The sequence below is a fragment of the Mustela lutreola genome, chromosome 5 (assembly GCF_030435805.1).
Source record: "Mustela lutreola isolate mMusLut2 chromosome 5, mMusLut2.pri, whole genome shotgun sequence".
Taxonomy (NCBI): Eukaryota; Metazoa; Chordata; class Mammalia; order Carnivora; family Mustelidae; genus Mustela; species Mustela lutreola.
Genome location: NC_081294.1, coordinates 83,632,918 through 83,652,494, shown reverse-complemented (window position 1 = coordinate 83,652,494; position 19,577 = coordinate 83,632,918). Strand labels below are relative to the sequence as shown.

The following is a 19,577-nucleotide window of genomic DNA, read 5'->3' as shown; positions in this document are numbered from 1 at the left end:
CAAGTTTCTTAAAATTCAATTTTATAGTCTTAGAAATCCTATAATTCCAATCCATTTTACTATTCCCAATTCCAACTCTAATTTCTATATTGTACCTATAACTCTTCCACTTTCACTCATCTTATTTGATTATCCCTTCTTTAATCATCCTCATTAGAGCCCTACACTGCTCTTACAGAAAGAACTTAAAGCTCCAGGATAAATCACAACCAAATCTTTCCTGTTTACCTTACTGCCAAACTGATAAAAAGAAACAAAAAGAGATCAATCCCACTATACATAAAAGATCTGGGGAGGAGAAAAACAAGTCATCATTTCTAGCCCCCCACCCCACTAAAGCACCTTGGAAAACTGAATTAAAAGGGAAAATAAGAAAATGAATTTGTAATATCAAAGATGCCTTACCATATAAACAAATATTATTATTATTTTCTGTAAAACATTAACTCTCTCTTTAAGGAATCTTGGCATCCTGAACAAAATTTTATAGATTACCTAACTCAAGCTCTCTTCCAAATGACCTACAAGATGACATTAGTGACTGTCATTTATTAAATGCCTTTTATTGCTAAACTTCATAGGTACCACCTTGCTTAGTCAAATGGTCACCACCACCTGTTTTAAAATGTCTAGATGGAGTGAGGGTCAGAAAAGACCATATCAAAACAGAGCAATAAGGGATTTTTTTGTGATAAAATTCAGCAGTCTATAGAAATGAACTTTGTTACTCTGTACCTTTCACCTACCAGTCCCTATTAAGAACCTCCAAAGCAAAACAAATGTCCTTTTGCAAAACCTCTCAAATACTTTGGTAACATTACTATGCTATACCTCAATCTTCTCTACAGAATTCATAACCCTAGGTCCTTCAGGTGATTCAAAATTCAGTACATGGTCTGAATACTGTCCTTGGCCCCAAAGCAGAGCAAGACTGTGAGAGCTTGTGACCAATGTCAACCTAGTCTCCATGTATCACCTGGTTTTCTACCAAAAGTCTATCTAGAGGCAATTATCCAGCAGCTTGTCTTAAAATTTAATTTAGAAAAAGGATAATCCCTAGTATGAGGAAAGATTTTTCATTTTCCTCCTACTTTTAAATGATTTGAGTTTCTTAAACATCACATATTGGGCATTTAATTATCTAACACTACATCAACAATGTGCAAAAGGTTTTCCTTAGGGAAAAAATCCTACCAATTCTTAAAATTTCTCGTTTCTTTCTTGCTAAGGTGCAATACCTAAGTGAATGCTTCTTTTCCAAGCGGTCACAAGGACAAAAACAATTAGAAGAATAGCGATAATTAAAATATATACAAATCTAAGAAACAGCTGTACTACAACCCTATTCTTACAAAAAAAAGAGTACAAGAACAGCAATAATAGACAGCAGGAGGAATATGAAACTGGGGACAAAAGTCCTAGTTCTATCTATCCTTACTACAAACTAGCCCTGTGAACTTGAGCTATATAAGGTATAAAAGCTTCAAACTGTAATACTAGGAAAACAGACCACGGATTAAGGGTTAAACGTGTTTGCCAACAGCAAATGCATTCAAATTAGGATGCCTGACACTACCACTGTTTAATCCCTACAGGAAGGATTCTATGCCACAACCTCACTGTAACTATTTAAGTGTTTAAATGGTGCAGGTTATATTTCACTTCACCTCCCAAGGTAAAGCTCTGGTTTTGCTTTAGATTAATTTCTTACAGTCAGGTGATCTGCATTTTCTTCCCAATATAACATAGTTACTAAGAGCATGGTATTCGGGTCTGGAATGCTCAGCTCCTATCCCAACGCCATCACTTATTAGCTTTGTGACCATGGGTAAGTAATTTAACCTGTCTGTGTACCTACCTCATACAATGGTTGCAAAAATTAAACTGAGTTATTACACGTAAGGTGCTTAGAACAGGGCACAATATATAAAATCACTCAATTTGTATTTGCTATTAATGACTTATAAGTTCTCAACTTCACAGACTCAATCCTTTAAAGATATTGCATTTGAACATAGTTACATGAAAAGATGATCATTTTTAATTCACTGAGGCCATTATCCAAAAATGAGTGTAGTTTCAAATGTGGCTCTAATTTTAAGACATGTAAACAACAACAAAAAAAGGACATTTACCAAAACTGAAGAGAAAATACTGCAGTTAGCCATGAATCTTTCAGAAACATTTCAAACTGGTCAGATTCAAGGCAAATTTCAAATGCAACAGACACATGAGAACAAACTAACTGACAATATGAAAACATAGCTGGAAAGGACTATTAGAATCTATCAGTTTACCTGGAAGTGGAATTGGCATGCCAGGAAGGGGAACACGAAACGGAGGTACCATTACTGGTGGAAAGGCAGGTATTGCTGCTGCTGGCTGAGGTACTGAATGAGGAACAGCAGGAGGTAACGTCTGGGGATGCGGCTGGGGAACAGTTTGCACAGGTGTGGCTGTAGGAGCAGGAGTTGAAACACTAACTGTAGGCGTGGCAACTGAAACAGCAGAACTTGGGGTCTGATCTTGTGTTGTGGGTGCTGATGAAAGATAAAACAAAAATATGTATCACTCCTTCATAAACCATGTCGCCATATTCATTCATCATTCACTCATTCAGTAAGTATTTAAGAGCCCATTCCATGCACTGCAAGAAACTTCTAACAAGGTCTCTGTCTTTCAGAAGCTTGAAAACAGTTGGTTAAATGAAATACAAAAAAACAACTAAAATACAAAGTGAAATGGGATAAATGAATAGGGATATGAATCAAGACACAAAGACCATTTCTAACCGTGAGAGGGTAAAGAAAATTGTATACTGATGACAAGCCTTGAAAGACTATGATTTCAACAAGGACAATGACAAAGTAGAAGGAGAAAATAAGTAAGTGGTGGGAAAAGTGAGTAAAAGCAAAGAGGAGATAACAACAAGGAATTATTCAGAAAATACAAAGCAGGCAGTCAACTAGTAAAACACTAGGCATATCAAAAGAACCAGGGAGTTATGACTGGAAAGGCAGGCCAGAGGCATAAAGTAGAAGGCTCTGACAGAAGACTAGGGAGTCTATACTTTGCAGGGTAGAGAAAGGGAAGAACTAAGGTAAACGCAGAAAACTGACCTAGGAGAATGCACACCAAAATGCATGTACTAATTACATCTGTGTATGCCTCTCACATTTTGCTACATAGCCTTCATTAGAGTCTAAATTTTTTTTTTTTTAAGAATGCATTCATGTGTTATTCGTGTGATTTCGTGAGCATAAACAGGTCTGGGGATGCAAAATGAAGGTTTCTGTATGGAAGAGAATTAAGCAGTGTTCATTTGATGAATTAATCTGGCAGATGAATGGGAAGAAAAGGAAGAACAGAGGTGGAAAAATCAATTTCAACCTATCTGGACCATCCAAGCAAGGGAGAAGTGAGAAAAAGATAGGCAATAACCGATGACTTGAGTATGAACAAATGGAGTGAAAAAACAAGTTGGGTTTCTCTATGATTATTTAAAAATAAAAAGGTAAAAAAAGAAAAAATAATAAAAACTCATGTTTCCAGTGTGAGAGACCAGGAGAATATGAAATTTGGGATTATCTGATTCTAATACATTATTTTAAGTACCAAAAATAAAACACTTCATCTCTAATTATCACATTTAAAATCAAATTGAGACCCAAAAAAATAAACTTTGTATTTTTTACTTTTTAAAAAGTTTCAGTTCTCAAGTATTATAAAACATTTTTGTTATTTACTTATAACCCATTTAGTTCCAAAACAAAATTCATTTTGGTAACTCACTGGTAACAAATACTTCATTTTTTCTTGATGTAAAGAAAAACTTCAATTACCTGTACTGGACTAAGAATGAATTGATCAAATTAAATGAAATAAAACAGTGCATCCCCAATCTTCATGCCAATTTTATTTTAAGGGAAAGCACGCTGTTGAATACAAGCCACCCAATAATCCACCTGACAAAATCTGTATCGTTTTTCAGCTCCTAATAATGAAAAACTCACTTAGGCTGGGAAGATGTGAGCAATTTCATACTTGTTAATGCGGGACTCACCTTGGCTAAATAGACAGCAGGGCCAAACAAGTATCTTCAGGGGCCCAGGAATGAATTGTTGGTCTAGCATAGACCTAGCCTTAGGGTACAGTATCATATTAATATAATTTTATAACAGTGTGAAAAATACAAATTACATGCAACATTTTCCCAGTCCCATAAATATACCACTTAGCATCTGTAATATACTGTAATGGCTGAAAATATGTCTAGTTATTCTTCCCAACATCCCTGAGGAGGATTTCATCAGCATTTTTCACAAACTTGCACAGGATAAAATGAGTTTATGCTCAACTGGGGCTAAAATATAAATTTCTTAATTTGTATTTCCATTTACCATAGGACTATACCACAGTTCATACAACAAATTTTTTTAAATGTTATGGTAATAATATTTAGATATGATCAGAAGTATGACAACAAGTACTATACTCAGGAAAAGAACAGGAGTTACAAAGCATCAAATTTCAAGTGGAAAGGAACACCAACGGAGATGGCAAAGTTATTCACTCAACCCACTCCTCCTGCTGACACAGGATTTTCTAAATCTGATTAGTGGCCATGAGTCATGAGAGAAAAGACATAAAGGCAATGAAAGAATTCAATGGGAAACTGGGAGAATGGGAGCTAGAACTTAATGGTCACTAACTCCTACTAACACCTTTTGCTGAAATATCGAGTGAAAGGCTAGGCCTCAAATATACTCCTAATCCAGCCTCAGATCTTAATTTAAAAAGACAAGCAATTACAACAGATGGAGAAATACTAAGACTGTAGTATGACAACACTTCAGGATACTGAACCAAGTGAAATAAAAACAGACATCAGGAATACTCAGAAAGAACATCAAAAGTGATGTTTCAGGGCAGTAAAAAGAACATGTTTCTGGTATTCTGTTCTTAGAATAAGGGCCTCCCAATCAGTGAAGAGCAGTGGAAAAATAGCAAACCGGAGTTCTGAATAGAATAGTTCATAGCAGCAAGATAGTTATGGGCCTACGGACAGACCACTCTGATACAGAAATGGAATACATATAGGATAGTTAAGTATTCTGCCACCAACTTTCTTTAAAACAAAGTACGACTATTTCTCCTTCCTAAGAAGGAAGAGAAGAAAAGCAGAAGCAAACACCCTCCACACAGAACTGCAACGCTTTTGTTAATCTCCTTCTGTCATTACCACAAGAGGTACCCCATAAAAACTGGCAGTTTCCTGCCTTACCACACAAGTTTTTAGAAACACTAGCCTGTGAGAAGGGAAAGCCCTTCAATCAGCTAGTAACTGTCAGTAATACTTCCATATCAGAATTCACCTTAGCTAATGAAGATGTAAAGCATTACTTACATCTTCCTACTAAGTGCATTTTCCTCCAACCTGTCTATAGTGTATCGAGTATAGTTGTTAAAAAAACTGTCTCTGAAAAAAACAAACAAACAAACAAAAACTGTCTCTGTATTAGGTGTACCTTACTTCTTCAGTTACTTCTGGTTATCAATCCAATTTGAATCTACTATGATTAATCTCTCTCACATATTTTTAATAGGATAAAAGACATTAAAAATTCCCAAATCCCTGAAGCTAAGGGACTTTTTTTATTCTATTATCCAGGTAGCAAAACAATCCAACTTCTGATCACCTATAGGGTTAACTAGGTATCTTCATACCCGTATCAAAACAAATAAGCAAATCAATAAAATCATTATTTAAATATTTTGGGGCTCACCTTAAAGATTAAGTAGTACCATAAATATAAAACCAAAAACCTCCCAGAACTCGTGTTACTATCAATGGCAATCTTTTAAGCAAATTAGTAATTCTCTCCTCCTTCCCAAAATCTATGCTTAATCCTCTCTCACCTTTTTAGGAAAGGTCTAACCCCAGGGCCTCTGTGACGTTATACATGAAAATTCTCTTACGACTCTGACTACTTCTATCTCTGCTCCTCATTCATCTCCCTATATCCCATTCTAGGACCAACCGACCTCTAAATGAGATTACTAAAAAGTTCCTAATAACTTTCCCTGATTTCAATAACTAACCCCCCACCCAAAAAAAAGAACACCAGAAAAATGTTCCAAAACACTGCACTGATACTGGACCCCTGGAGCCTAACCTGCCTCACCCATTTCACTGGTTCTTAAAACTCTCTGTAACCTGGTCTCACTCTGAATAAGTATGTCAACCATTATCAACCACCCCACCTCAGAAGACTTTCTTAACAATCCCATAAATTGCATTTATCCTCATCTCCTGACTTTTATGTTATCCCCATACCTGAAAGATCTCTTTACTTTGAAACTTACTCAAATCCTACCACACATCCTTCATGATTAATCTCAATACCCACAAAGTCTGTTCACCCATTTACTCCTCTCCCTTTTCTCAAATTCCTACATCTTCTATTTTCACTGTATAATTGGGCACACTGCTTTCCGAATTACTGCACATACATTATTCTTGCCTCAATGAGAAAAACTGGAAGCCCTCTAAGGCAGGAACAACAACTTACACTTATTTTACAAATCCCACAGCACCCATCATTACTGCTGGCCAAGATGAACAGCTACCTCTACACTTTGCGGTTTAGCTTCATGAATGCCAAGAGGACAAATAATTTCTTCGACTAATTAAAATTCCTGTTCTTTTTTTAACCCAGAAGTCTTGGTGTCAAAAATGAATTTAAATAACATCAAGGATAACACCTCAAACACTAGGATCATTTGGCAATGCAGTCCCTACTTGTCCATTTCTCTAGCCCCTAAATGAAAATACATGCTGGCTGGTACTCACTTGATACTGTCTGCGAAACCGAAGAGGCAGTTGTTGTGGTAGAAGTGGTAGAGGATGGGGTGGATGATGATGTTGAAGTGGACACTGCAGGTGCTGGGCTACTGGTTGTAGGGGTGGAAGCTCCTACTGCTTGTGCTTGTACTTGAGCCTGCACCTGGGCCTGCGCCTGGGCCTGCGCCTGAGCCTGTGCTTGTGCCTGAGCCTGGGCCTGCGCCTGGGCCTGGGCCTGGGCCTGGGCCTGCGCTTGAGCTTGTGCTTGTGCCTGCGCCTGAGCCTGCGCCTGGGCCTGGGCCTGGGCCTGGGCCTGGGCTTGGGCCTGAACCTGAGCCTGGGCTGCAAGCATAGGTGTCAGTTCTGACTGCTGAATAACCTTAACTCCATCTGGTTTGGTCCATGCAGATTCACGTGTCCGAGCATTATAATAATAAACCTGCAGAGGAAGCAAAATCATTGGTATCCCAGAATCTGTCAACTATCATTAAAAAAACACTAACGCAACTATATCCTGTCTTAGAAGGTATTTTTAAAAAACAAAAACAAAAAACAAAAAACAAAATTTAGAAAAGTACATGGAAACTGGTTGTTGGTATATTGATATTAGAGGTAGTTTTTCCCTCATTTCTCCCCTTCCCCTAATTTTCTATACTGAGAGCACTGTACTTTTAACATAAAAAGGAAAACCAAGGTTATATCTTGTGCACAAAGTTAACTTAGCCTCAGATTGCTCTCCTTAGAAAGCCTTGCTTGCAAAGTTGGCCTGTGACTGGCATGTGGACACCTGAATTTTAAAAGGGCTCCCACCATTTCCTGGAATCCCTCAACTCCTTGGCTCAGGCAAGCTTCCCTGGCAGACAACACTTCACACGTATTCTCACAATTCCATGCTGGAAGAATTAAACATGCTCAGTGTGATTCCCCTGAGGGGACTCCTGGAAGCTTATGCTTGGTTTTCTCCAGTCTTTGCCCCATACACCACTTTTTCTTTGCTGGTTTTGCTTTGGATCCTTTCACTGTAATTAATTAGTCTTAGCTCTGAGTACTACTACATGCTGAATTCTTTGAGTCCTCCTAGCGAACACCAAACCTTATGACACCATTTAAAATACAAGCTTCTGGAATCACAGGTAAACAGGTATGTAAGCACTTCAAGCAACCTTATGTCTATGCAGAAATCCAATCCAGCGAGCCTTTCGTGGAGTTCTACCCTATCTGGTGCCTGTCTGAGACTCATCTTCATTGGCAAGGATACGGTCACTTATCTCCATTTGCCAAAACTTTTAACTTTTACTCTCTTGTCAGCAATGAGGTAACAACCTAAATACATTTTATAATTTACCTTCCCATCTGGAGTTTTATTTTCAACCCATATCTCTTCAGTAGGAGGCAATGCTGGAGTACCAGGAGCAGTCACAGGAGGCATTCCTGGTGGAAACATCATACCCGGAGGAGGAGGCATGGTTCCCATGGGTGGAGGCATAAAAGGTGGTCTCTGTCAATTAATAAGAAGAATAACGGTCACTTGCATTGATCTTTTTTTTCCCTTAAAATACTGTAAGAAAAACTGGTTTTAGAGCCCATTCAAATACATTCATCTACGTTGAATAAGCCAAGTTTCTCTTTAACAAAAATGACTACTAAAACAGACTAGAAAGGAATAGATCAAAACACTAACAGGGGTCCTCCCTGTTATGGCATCATGGATGAATCAATCTTGCTTTTTTCTTTAACAGCACTGTTTCATACATTGGGTACTGGATTACTTTCAGAAGAAAAAATTAATAATTTATTTATATATCTTGCTGAACACTAAGCACAACAATGCCTTCCTACCTCACCTACAACAGGAACCAACCGTAAAAGAAACATTATTTTGCAAACAACATATCAATAACTGAAAAAGAAAGACTGGTTATACCTAACCCTTTATTCTCTTTTCCTATTAAGAACTATAAGGTAAGAAAATATTCATCATTTCCATTCTTTTTCAAGTAATACTAATAATGCAGCTCAAACACACAAACATCAAGAAGTTAAAGGACATAGTAAAATAGTTGCCCATTTTACTTTAGTGGAAAGAATTTAAATGGTATATATTACAATTTTTAAACAAATTTCCAGGAGCCATTACTGATCTAATCCTATCTCTGATAATTCCCTTACTAACATTCTTCAAACATTGCTGAAACAAGACCCCAAATCAAATAATTTAAGTGAAACTGCTACATCTTACTTACTAAAGCTGAAATGTGCCCTGACATTTTAAAAACAGATTCTGAACATGAATTAAAAACAGTTTCTCTAAAATCTGTAAGTTACTTTAAAATTCAATTATCCAAAACACTTTAATCTATATAATGGAAGGGACACTATGCTAATATCATGAAACTGCATTTCCTTTTCCTAAAACTGTCTTCTTTCCCATATACTAGGTTTTTCTGGATCCAGTTTAGTCTTTCCAGCAACTGCAGAAAAACCCTTGTTCTATGAAATAACTACCCCAAATACGTCTCATGCACCATTAGCTGGAAATCATTTGGACTTAAAGTAAAACCACACACTTATCCATCAAGACCAAGAAAAGCATCAAAACATTAGAAAGTATCACATTATACCATCTGATTTATTTCCATTAGAGGGTCACATCAGTCCATTACATTTTATAATATTCTACAAGTACATTTAACTCTTAAAGCACAAATCAAAATAAATCTACCTATTATTACAAGTTATACCAGAGACAGTAGGTCAAAAACCTATTTCTTACTCTAATCTTCAAGGAAATAATAAAACCACCTGACACTTTGTTGGGAGGGAGGGGAGGAACTACCCATTACTTGGAAGACAACTAATCATTAAGCCAGGGGCTCCTCGGTGGCTCAGTTGGTTAAGCAACTGCCTTCAGCTCTGGTCGCAATCCTGGAGTGTCAGGATCAAGTCCCACATTGGGCTCTCCGCTGTGCAGGGAGTCTGCTTCTCCCACTGACCTCTCTCCACTCATGTTCTCTCTCTCTCTCTCTCTCAAATAAATAAATAAAATCTTTTTAAGAAAATCATTAAGCAAAATATTAAAACTCTGTGTCTCTTCCATAAATATAACCTGATCTAAACTGAGTTGACATCACTTAAATATTACCTCATTACCCTTTTCTATTTTTAGTTAAGTTCATTCTTGATTATCTAAGCTAATGGAGGGCAGATGACAGCACTGTATTTATTTGGTTTCAGAGATGTGCAGGCTGGATAAACGTGAAAACAGATACATACTCAAATGAAAACATCTCAAAAGTAGACATTTGAGAGTTGATACCTTCATGACACCATTTCAGACAATAACTGGGTCTACATAAACCAGAAAGAAATACTATGCCTCAGAAAAATACCAGAAAAGTGGGGTGCCTGAGTGGCTCAGTGGGTTAAAGCCTCTGCCTTCAGCTCAGGTCATGATCCCAGGGTCCTGGGATGGAGCCCCACAATGGGCTCTCTGCTCAGCAGAGAGCCTGATTCCCTTCCTCTCTCTCTCTGCCTGCCTCTCTGCCTACTTGTGATCTCTGTCTGTCAAATAAATAAAATCTTTTAAATAAATAAATAAATAAAATACCAGAAAAGTATTTATTTAAAGAAATCCCACAATAATTCCATTTCTAGTGGAATTATTTAATTTTAATTTTATTTAATTTTAGTTTTAAGATAACCCTATTTTCCCCCTCAGGGAGAGAAAATCCAAGTACTAAACTTAATGTCTTTGTTGTCACTTTCTAGAATCTATCCTAAGCATCACTTCTGGGGAGAATTGCTCAGAAACACATACACATGTATTTACATTTATTGGCAACATGTACAACTGAAAATAAATTTGACCCACTCTATATATTAAGACTTCAAATTTCATAACCCATAAAGACAGATTACTAAATTCTCAAGAGATAAAGGCATGTCAGAAATACCTTGCTGAATCCTAGTTTTATATGTATGGTTTTTTATCACCATCTAAATTCCCATTCTGAATTTCTATACTAATTATGTTTCCAATGCTTTTGGAAACACGTTTTTTGTTAAACGCGTTAACATTTGAATGTTCTCTTCAGCTCCCATTTTCGTAAAAACAGTGAAATGAAGAACTAGTTTTTTAAGCAAAACTCATACATAATATTGATACTGACACTGACAAAAAACAATCTCTACGTTCATTACCTGGAGGTGTGGAGGGCCCATAGGTGGAGGAATCCCTCCTGGAGGAGGCATTGGCGGCATATTAGGATCAAAAGGAGGACGTCCAAAAGGGGGCCGAGGTGGTGGTGGAGGGCCTCGCATCATACCAAAAGGTGGTGGAGGCCGCATAAGAGGTGGTGGGCCTCTCATCACTGCATTTGGTGGGGGAGCCGGGCCTCGGAATCTCAAGGCCTGCTGTTGAGCCATCCTGTGTGGGAAAGCAATGTTTAAGTTTTTCCATCTCAAAATTACAAAATGTAGCTATTGATCTCTAATTAAAATCAAATTTAAAAGGCCCTTAAGAGCAAGTGGAGTTGGAAAGTCATCATTTAACACACATGTTAAAAAGTGCATCAGTCAGAATGATCAATGGTCACCAAATTCAGGAGGAAATTTGGATGAGGATGATATTTGGATGATCTTAAAATGTCTCCCCATATGCTATCTACAGTTGCAGGACAGGATGAAGAACTACTGACTACATATTAAGGAAACTGGGCAACACCCCGACCAAGTGATCAAAATTACTATCATCTAAAAAGGATAAATGGACATTATATGACTGAGAGGGACACGATATCCCCTATTCCAAGCAAGAATGTTAACCTCAACCTAATAATGAGGAAATATCAGACAAACACAAACTGAGGAATGTTCCATTAGAAAGAGAAAAAGGAGGAGTGCCTGGGTGGCACTGTCAGTTAAGTGTCTGACTCGATTTTGCCTCAGTTCATGATTTCAGGGTCATGAGACTGGGTCCAAGCTCAACACAAGAGTCTGCTTCAGATTCTCTCTCCCTCCACCCTCCCAATTCAGCATGTGCTCTCTCTAAAACAAAATAAATAAATTTTAAAAGAAAAAAGGGAGGAATGGGAGTGTATTCTTTACAAATGTCGATGTTACACATAAAAGACTGTGAAGGGAGGTTGTGGAAATGTTCTAGATTTTAAAGGAAGCTAAAGAGATGACAACACAATACTGACTCCAGACTAGATAAGGAGATGACATGCTATACAGGACATTTTGAATTAGTGGAAAACACTTAGGATATGGAAAGTACTGTGCAGTGTAAATTTATGAAGTGATAACTGTGTTGTAGTTAAGAGTTATCTCCACTCTTAGAAAACAGACACTTAAGTATTTAGGGGTAAAGGGCCATGGTATATGGATCTTACCCTCAGATGGTTCAGAGTAACAGAGAGCATGCATGTGTGCAAATAATAAAGCAGAAAAGACAAAATAATAACACTAGGTGTATAACCTTCATTTCTGCAACTTTTTGAAATTACTTCCAAACACAAAGCTTTTACAGGAGAGGTGGATAGCAGCTTAAGAGATCCCAAGTGTTCTTTTACTAACCGAAAAGCCTTTCACTACATTGCACCTCACCACATCCCTCAATCTCTAAACACCCTGGTTTGTTTTCTCCATGGCACTTAAACAGATAGGTAGTATCACCTAAGAGGATATTATCTATCTCCTCTCACAAGTGTTCTTAAAAAATTATTAACTCTGCTTACAATGTGTCAGGCAGCACTTTAAGCTCTTTTTAACTCATTTAACCACCGTAACAACCCTATGAGATAGATGCTACAGCTGACCCTTGAACAATATAGGTTTCAATTGCACAGGTCCACTTACGGGTGAATTTTCTTCGATAAATTCAGTACAATACTAATTCATGTACTCTTCCTTAGGATTTTCTTAACATTTTCTTTTCTTTAACTTACTTTATTATAAGAATACAGTATACAATACATATAACATACAAAATATGTGTTAATCAATTGCTTATGTCATGGGTAGGGCTTCCAGACAAGAGCGGGCTATTAATAGTTTAGATTAAGGGGAGTCAAAAGTTATATTCGAGCTTTCAAATCTCATGGGGTTTGGGGGTCAGCATCCCTAATCCCCATATTGTTCAAGGGTCAACTGTATGATCAACCTCGTTTTAAGATGAGGACATTAAGGCACAGGGAAGTTTATCACTTGCCCAAGACCTCACAGTGGTTCAGCAGGAAAACCAGGATTTGAACACAGGCAACTGGCTCTTAAAGACTACACCAGGCTTTCTATAGAAGTGCCTTTAGAGCCGGAATTCTGTCTGTCCTGTTCTCCTGTATACTCCCAGCATGCAGGAGGTCTGCACACAGTAGGTCTCAGTATGTGTGGAATCAACCAATAAATACCTAGGTGATATTGTACCTAAGTTACTTTACAAGTAAGTTATATAGATTATAAAAATTATTTTTAATATAATTCACCTTAGTCTTCCCAGTAGCTACTGTAACTTTCTACTTTATATCTGAAATTTATGTTTCTTTGTTCCCAAGATTAATAGTTACATTCCTTATGTATATTTGAAAATAATCATTTTTATACTCTCCTCACCAAGCTCTTCCAACTTTTCTACATTTTTAACCCTCCACTTAAGATTATCCTTTGAACTTTCTCTAAATTTTCCACATTGTAGTTCAACTGTCACAAAAAATTCTAAGAACCAAGATGCCTTCCATGAGAACACTAGGATTATAAACACATCCACAAACTACTAAACCAAGTTTATTTAACCAAATTTGCAAATGATCCTGCACTCAAAGTTACAAAGTATGAGGTAAAAATGTCTACAAAAAGAAGTAAGAATCTTATCAGAATGATCAGTCTTCAAATTATATGCACTCCCCAAAAACGGATAGCCACTGTTATTGAGGAAAATCTTAACTTTTGAGCAGAAAAAAAGTTAAGCACCAAGGAAAAATACTCTTAGCACTGAGTTAATAATGTACCTTAGTCTTCTGATTTCCTGTGAGTCTGCATCTCCCCTTTTGAAAAATTTACAGTAATTCTTTAGAATTTCACTTCCCAGTTACAGCTTGAAGTTAAGCATTTAGGCTCCAGAATCACAGAGAAGTCAAATCAGGGCTCTGCCTTTTGTTGTGAGGCTAGTTACATAATTTCTGAGCCTGAATATACTCAGATGTAAATTAGCAGGGGAAGAGAAGTAAAACCTACCTCCTAACTCTGTTCGATGAGTTAATGCCTGTGAAACATTTAGGATAGTATCTGCTACACACTAAACTACTTTATCATTACTTTCATTCCCCCAAAAAACCTAGCACAGTGCTCTACCTGAAAAGGCAATTCACTGTCAATTTGACTAGACAGCTTAGCTATCAACTCTGCCATTAAAAATGGTGACGAAATTACAGAACTTCCTCCATAAACAGCCTAACGTTGCCACCTTCCGATGTCAGATCTGTATGGCACTCGTGTTGAGCTCTCTATGCCATTATTTCATTCCAACAGGAGGAATAAATGAGCCAATAAAGCACCTGGAACAGCACCTAGCACTTAAGTCCTCTGTATTAGCTATTAGTGTTGTGGCTCTAACATCAGTATAGTAAGATCAGTTAAGTGTTAAATGGCATTAATATTAGAACGTTAGCTATACTATCTTGTCAGCTCTATTACTATAATTACTACTAACAGACTCCCTATAACCTGACCCCTCTATAACTTGACCTTTTTATAGACTCCAGTTTTCTTTTTTGATCAAGTATTTCAAAAGCTCCCTACCGTGAAGCCTCTGCCTGGCATGCTTTTCCAAAATGTTTACATAACTGGCTCCTCATTATTCAGCCTCATTCAAATGTTACCTCAAACTCTTCCCATCCCAAACCTCTCCTAGTCCCTCTCTGGCTCAGTTTGAGTTTTCAATTATGATAGAGATATGACATGATAAACAAAAAATTTCTCACTTGTTTACTTCTGTACCCAATAGAATATAATTTCCCCTTAGTATACTGCTGCAACCCAGTGTTAGTAACTGTTAAAGCATTACTCTTTTAATAATGATATTATTATGAAATGAAAACTGGATACTTCTTACATACCAAGCAAGTTATATGGACAATATGGGCACTATTTTATTCTCATCACAACCCAATAAGATTAAGTTTGGCACCATTTCTAAGAAGAAAACTATGGCACAGAAAAGTAATTTTTTAAAGGCAGCTGGCCATGTTAGGACCCCTGTATTTTTATTCACATTTTACAATTGAGGAAACTGAGATTGCAAGCACCTTGTTATAAAACATTAAGCACTAATAGGTAAGTAAACAAATACAAATACAACTCTATAAAAGCTTTCTTAATGGTCCTTAACCATTAAGGGATGGATGGCATTTGGATCTCTGAATAAATTCTGTCGATTGTGGGTTATTTACATCCCTACCACTTTCAACCTTTTTGGAAAAAGAGAAGGCTACTTATATGAATAGAAAAATAGATATATATTTTTTTTAACAAGAACACATGTACCACCCTACTAACTATTTTATCCAGACATGCAATGTCCCCAGTGGTGAAGACAACGCTGCCATTACTTTAATAGAAGGGGCAAAAATAGAGAGATACTACTGATGGGAGTAAATTAAGTGGTAAGATTGTGAGGAGACCTAGACCCTGCCAATTACTCAAGGACCCTACATAAGTCTCTTCACACTTGCAGGTTCATCATTTGATGAGGTTAGTTTAATTCATAATTTAGATCAATGTTAATTAGCATGGAAGTTCCTTGAGGACAAAGGTTTCTGGTCTGGCTCAAGGCTCTACTGCCAGTGGGTACAGAGGTCAATGACTGGTACAAGGATACACTAAATATAGGTCCAAAAAGGAAATCATCTCTTAATCTCCTATATTCATTTATTTACCATATATCCACTGAATACCTCATTTGCCAGGGACTGTGACAGACACACCATGATATACATAAAGGACACTAATACAAAAACTAAGCCTCAATTTCTTTCAAAGAAGCCGCATTAACAGGTAATTTCCTCTTAAACACTAAGATGCTAAAGTAAATTATTTTATTGAAATGAAATAGTTTTACAATACGATCTGGAAGCAACTTCCAACCCAAGAGGCCAAAGTATAAAATATGTGCAACAGAACACCTAATTAAAAACCCTATCCAAATCAGTTTTGCAACAGTGTCTAGCTACTATTAATAAAGTCTAGGGGCCCCTGGGTGGCTCAGTGGGTTCAAGTGTCTGCCTTCGTCTCAGGTCCTGATCTCAGTGTTCTGGGATGGAGCCCCTCCTTGGGCTCTCTGCTCAGTAGGGAGCCTGCTTCTCCCACTTCCCACCCTTCCCCCCCACCCCTACTTGCGATCTCTGTCTGTCAAAAAAAAAAAAGTCTGAAAAGGCTACTTACTGTAAAACTCTAAAATGCAAAGTACTGTTCCCAATATGACTAGCTGAAGTAACTCTTCTCTTGAGATCACAATCAGAAATAAACTTTCTATCAGTAATATCGAACCACCCTGACAAAACACTTTGATCACTCATTACTCAAGTGTACATATGGGTTTAAAGGGTTTGAAATTCATCTCTGAAAGAAACGATTTTATTCCTGTCAAATAAAGATTTTTGTGTGTGACAATTCAGAATTTAAAAGACATTCTTCCCGAAAACTTGAGTAACAATACCCACTTCTTCATACAATTTCATCTCGAGCTCCAGACGATACCAAAGCGTCCTCAAAACCTACAGTGCTCTTTTTCATTTTCAAATGCTGACAATGGCACAATTCAGAACGAAAGCTGAACGTCTGAAATGACATTTTTCCCATGCGGGGGGTGGGGGGCGAAAATGTACCAAACATACATACAGCTCTGTACCTCTCGTCCTCGAAAATCACGGACTGAAAAATTTTACTTTATCGAGGCACTCTTGCTGTACCAAATCTTAATTACAAATTCCATAGGCACTGAGATACCAGAGGAAGAAAGGTCACTGCACTCTTTAGGGCAATGGCGTAAGCAGAGGAATGGAACAGCGATCCCGACTGCAGGCTCGGGAGCCTGACCACCTGGGTTCAAGCCACTTCCCGGAGCCACAATTCCACCAATACGACCTTGTCCCACTTCCTCAACCTCTACGGGGTTCAGTTTCCTCACCTGTAAGATGGGCAAGTAACTTCACTGGGGAGGGGCCTGCAAAATGACAAGAGCAACTACTCCCAAGGCACACCGAGGCACGGTAACAAACGGACGCGGCTACCGCTGTGATTCCCAAATGCGGCAGGACGAATACGAGGAGGAGAGAAAGAACGGAAATACACGGGAAGTTCAAGAGAAGCAAGCGATGTGGGGATGAAGGCACGGGGCGGACGCGGAGACCGCGGAGGGCCGCGGAGGGCCGCGGAGGGCGTGGGGAAGGCTGGGCCAGAAGTGGCGAGGGGTCCCCGGGAGTTCAGTTCAGCGCGGAGTGTAGGGGCTCGAGGAGGAAAACCAGGCCCGCGGCAGTGCGAGGCCGAGAAAAAGGCTGAGGGGGGCCGAGGCGGAGGCGGAGGCGGCACGCGGCTGAGGCGGGGCCCCAAGGCGGGAACGCCGGACCCCGGCCGCAGGCCGCGAGGGGCGCGGGGGACCCGTGAAAACCGCAGGGAGCGCCCGGACAAGGCGCAGGAGGCCGCGGCCCAGCCCCGGTCCCGCTCTCTCATTCAAGCCACCTTCCCCTTCCCCCTTCGCCAACCCCATGCGGTCCTGGCCCCGAGCCGCCGCGGCTCCTCCGCCCACCCTCCACCGCGGATCTCCGCGCCACAAGCCTAGCCCCTGGGACTCCACTGTGCTGAAATATACGGGGGGGGCAGAGCCCCTTACCTGAGCTCCCCCGGGTTGAATCGCTCACCGTCCCCCCCGTCCCCGCCACGCTCCGCCATTACACAGGGCCGCGTTCATCCACCCGCCGACTGAGCGTGCCCTATTGGCCGGACGGATCGTCAATCCCGTGCGAGCGAGGCGGAGATCGCAGAGATCTATGAAATGATTGGTGAAGCTTTCCATCAATCCGCAGGCTGGGGGTGGCATCTGCCTTATGATTGGTGAAAGGGCCCGCCGACTTTGAAAGCGGTATCGAGACAGCCAGTTGATTGGTCACTCGGAGGCTTTATGGGAAATGAGACTTGAGCAACGAGGGAACGCCGGCGCCCTCTCGCGGTCAACAAAACTAGGTCCTCCCACGGACTCCGGGCTGCGGTAGCCACGTGTCTGCCGGCTTCCAGGAAAGCCAATTGTGGAGCCATGTTGACCACACATTTGGCAATACTGGCTCAGGCTGAGCCCCTTTCCATGCGAGAGCCAATCAAAAAATCAACCTGGGTCGCGCCTAAGCCAATCACAGAGTGGCTGTGGAATTAAGCCATCTCCCAGCTTTTCAGAATTGAGAGTCTTAAACGACCCTGCTATTACAGCCGTGTTATTAATAATAGGTTACTAAGTACAAAAGTACCCTCTAAATTGTATCGCCGGCTGATGAATGTTGTAAGTTGCTGTATTAAGACAAGTTGGAGGTGGCAAGCCTCTGCTCAAAACATCCGTCCTTCAATTTCAAAATACGCTTGCCTGAAATCAGCACACCCTGATACCCCGAAGGAATTCTGTTTATTTCTCTTTTTTATTAAAGGGGGAAAATCAAAAATAAACCTTTGAACTTAGATATCATAGGAATAATGAGGATGAACCCTATGTATCATGAAGGAATTCAAAATATTAAAATAGTAGATAATTTTTGCTCACACCTAACCACACGTACCGGGGACGGTCCTTAGTACTTGGCATGTATCAGCTCTCTGAAGTCTCACAAACACGAGAGGTGGGTACTATGAATAGCCACAGTCTATCGATGACACTAAGATACAGAGAAGTTAAGTAACTTCACAAAACTATAAACGGTAGAGTGTGCCCTTAAACCCACCATTCTTAAGCATCACATCCAAGAAATTTGAAAACATACTCCCACCATAAAAACTTGGGCAAAGTGTTTATAGCAACATTATCCATAATAGCCAAAGAGTAAATTTACCCATATGTCCAATCAAGCACTGAATGGACTTTAAAAAAGCGATATATCTAATCTATACACAGGAATATTGGTCATTAAAGGGAAGTGCTGATACATGCTACAACATAGAAGAGACTTGAAAACATTTCATTAAGTAAAAAAAAAAAAAAAAGAAAGAAAAGAAAAGAAAAGGCTACATCTTGTGTGATTCCATTTATATTAACTATCTGGAATAAACAAATCAAATACAGACAGAAAGTAGATTAGGGATTTCCAGGGGGTGATGGGAGTGACTGCTAATTGGTATGGGATTAGTTTTTGGATGATGTATATGCTCTGGAATTATAGTGATGATGGCTGCACAATTTGGTAACTTCCTAAAATGTGTTGAACTGCACACTTTTATTTATTTTTTTTTCAAAGATGTTATTTATTTGACAGAGAGAGATCACAAGTAGGCAGAGAGGCAGGCAGAGAGAGAGAGAGGAGGAAGCAGGCTCCCCGCTAAGCAGAGAGCCCGATGCGGGACTTGATTCCAGGACCCCGAGATCATGACCTGAGCCGAAGGCAGCGGCCCAACCCACTGAGCCACCCAGGCGCCCCGAACTGCACACTTTTAAATGGTGGCATTGATTCAATGTGAATTATAATGCAATACCTGCCATATTGAA

At 39.3% G+C, this 19,577-nt stretch overlaps 1 protein-coding gene across 5 annotated transcripts in view; it reads right to left on the bottom strand.

Annotated features, from left to right (window-relative positions):
* TCERG1 (transcription elongation regulator 1) overlaps nucleotides 1–17,843 on the bottom strand; it is a 62,320-nt gene extending 44,477 nt beyond the window's left edge. For all 5 annotated transcript variants that reach the window (XR_009353947.1, XM_059174961.1, XM_059174962.1 and 2 more), the window contains exons 1-5: nucleotides 17,727–17,843; nucleotides 11,045–11,270; nucleotides 8,190–8,342; nucleotides 6,854–7,283; nucleotides 2,298–2,540 (exon numbers count right to left, since the gene is read on the bottom strand). Coding sequence is in view for 4 of the 5 variants with exons in the window: in XM_059174961.1 (XP_059030944.1) it covers nucleotides 2,298–2,540; nucleotides 6,854–7,283; nucleotides 8,190–8,342; nucleotides 11,045–11,270; nucleotides 17,727–17,785 (1,111 nt within the window). In the remaining variant the exon portion in view is untranslated. The remainder of the gene's footprint in view (nucleotides 1–2,297; nucleotides 2,541–6,853; nucleotides 7,284–8,189; nucleotides 8,343–11,044; nucleotides 11,271–17,726) is intronic.
* Between the last annotated feature and the right edge of the window lie 1,734 nt (nucleotides 17,844–19,577).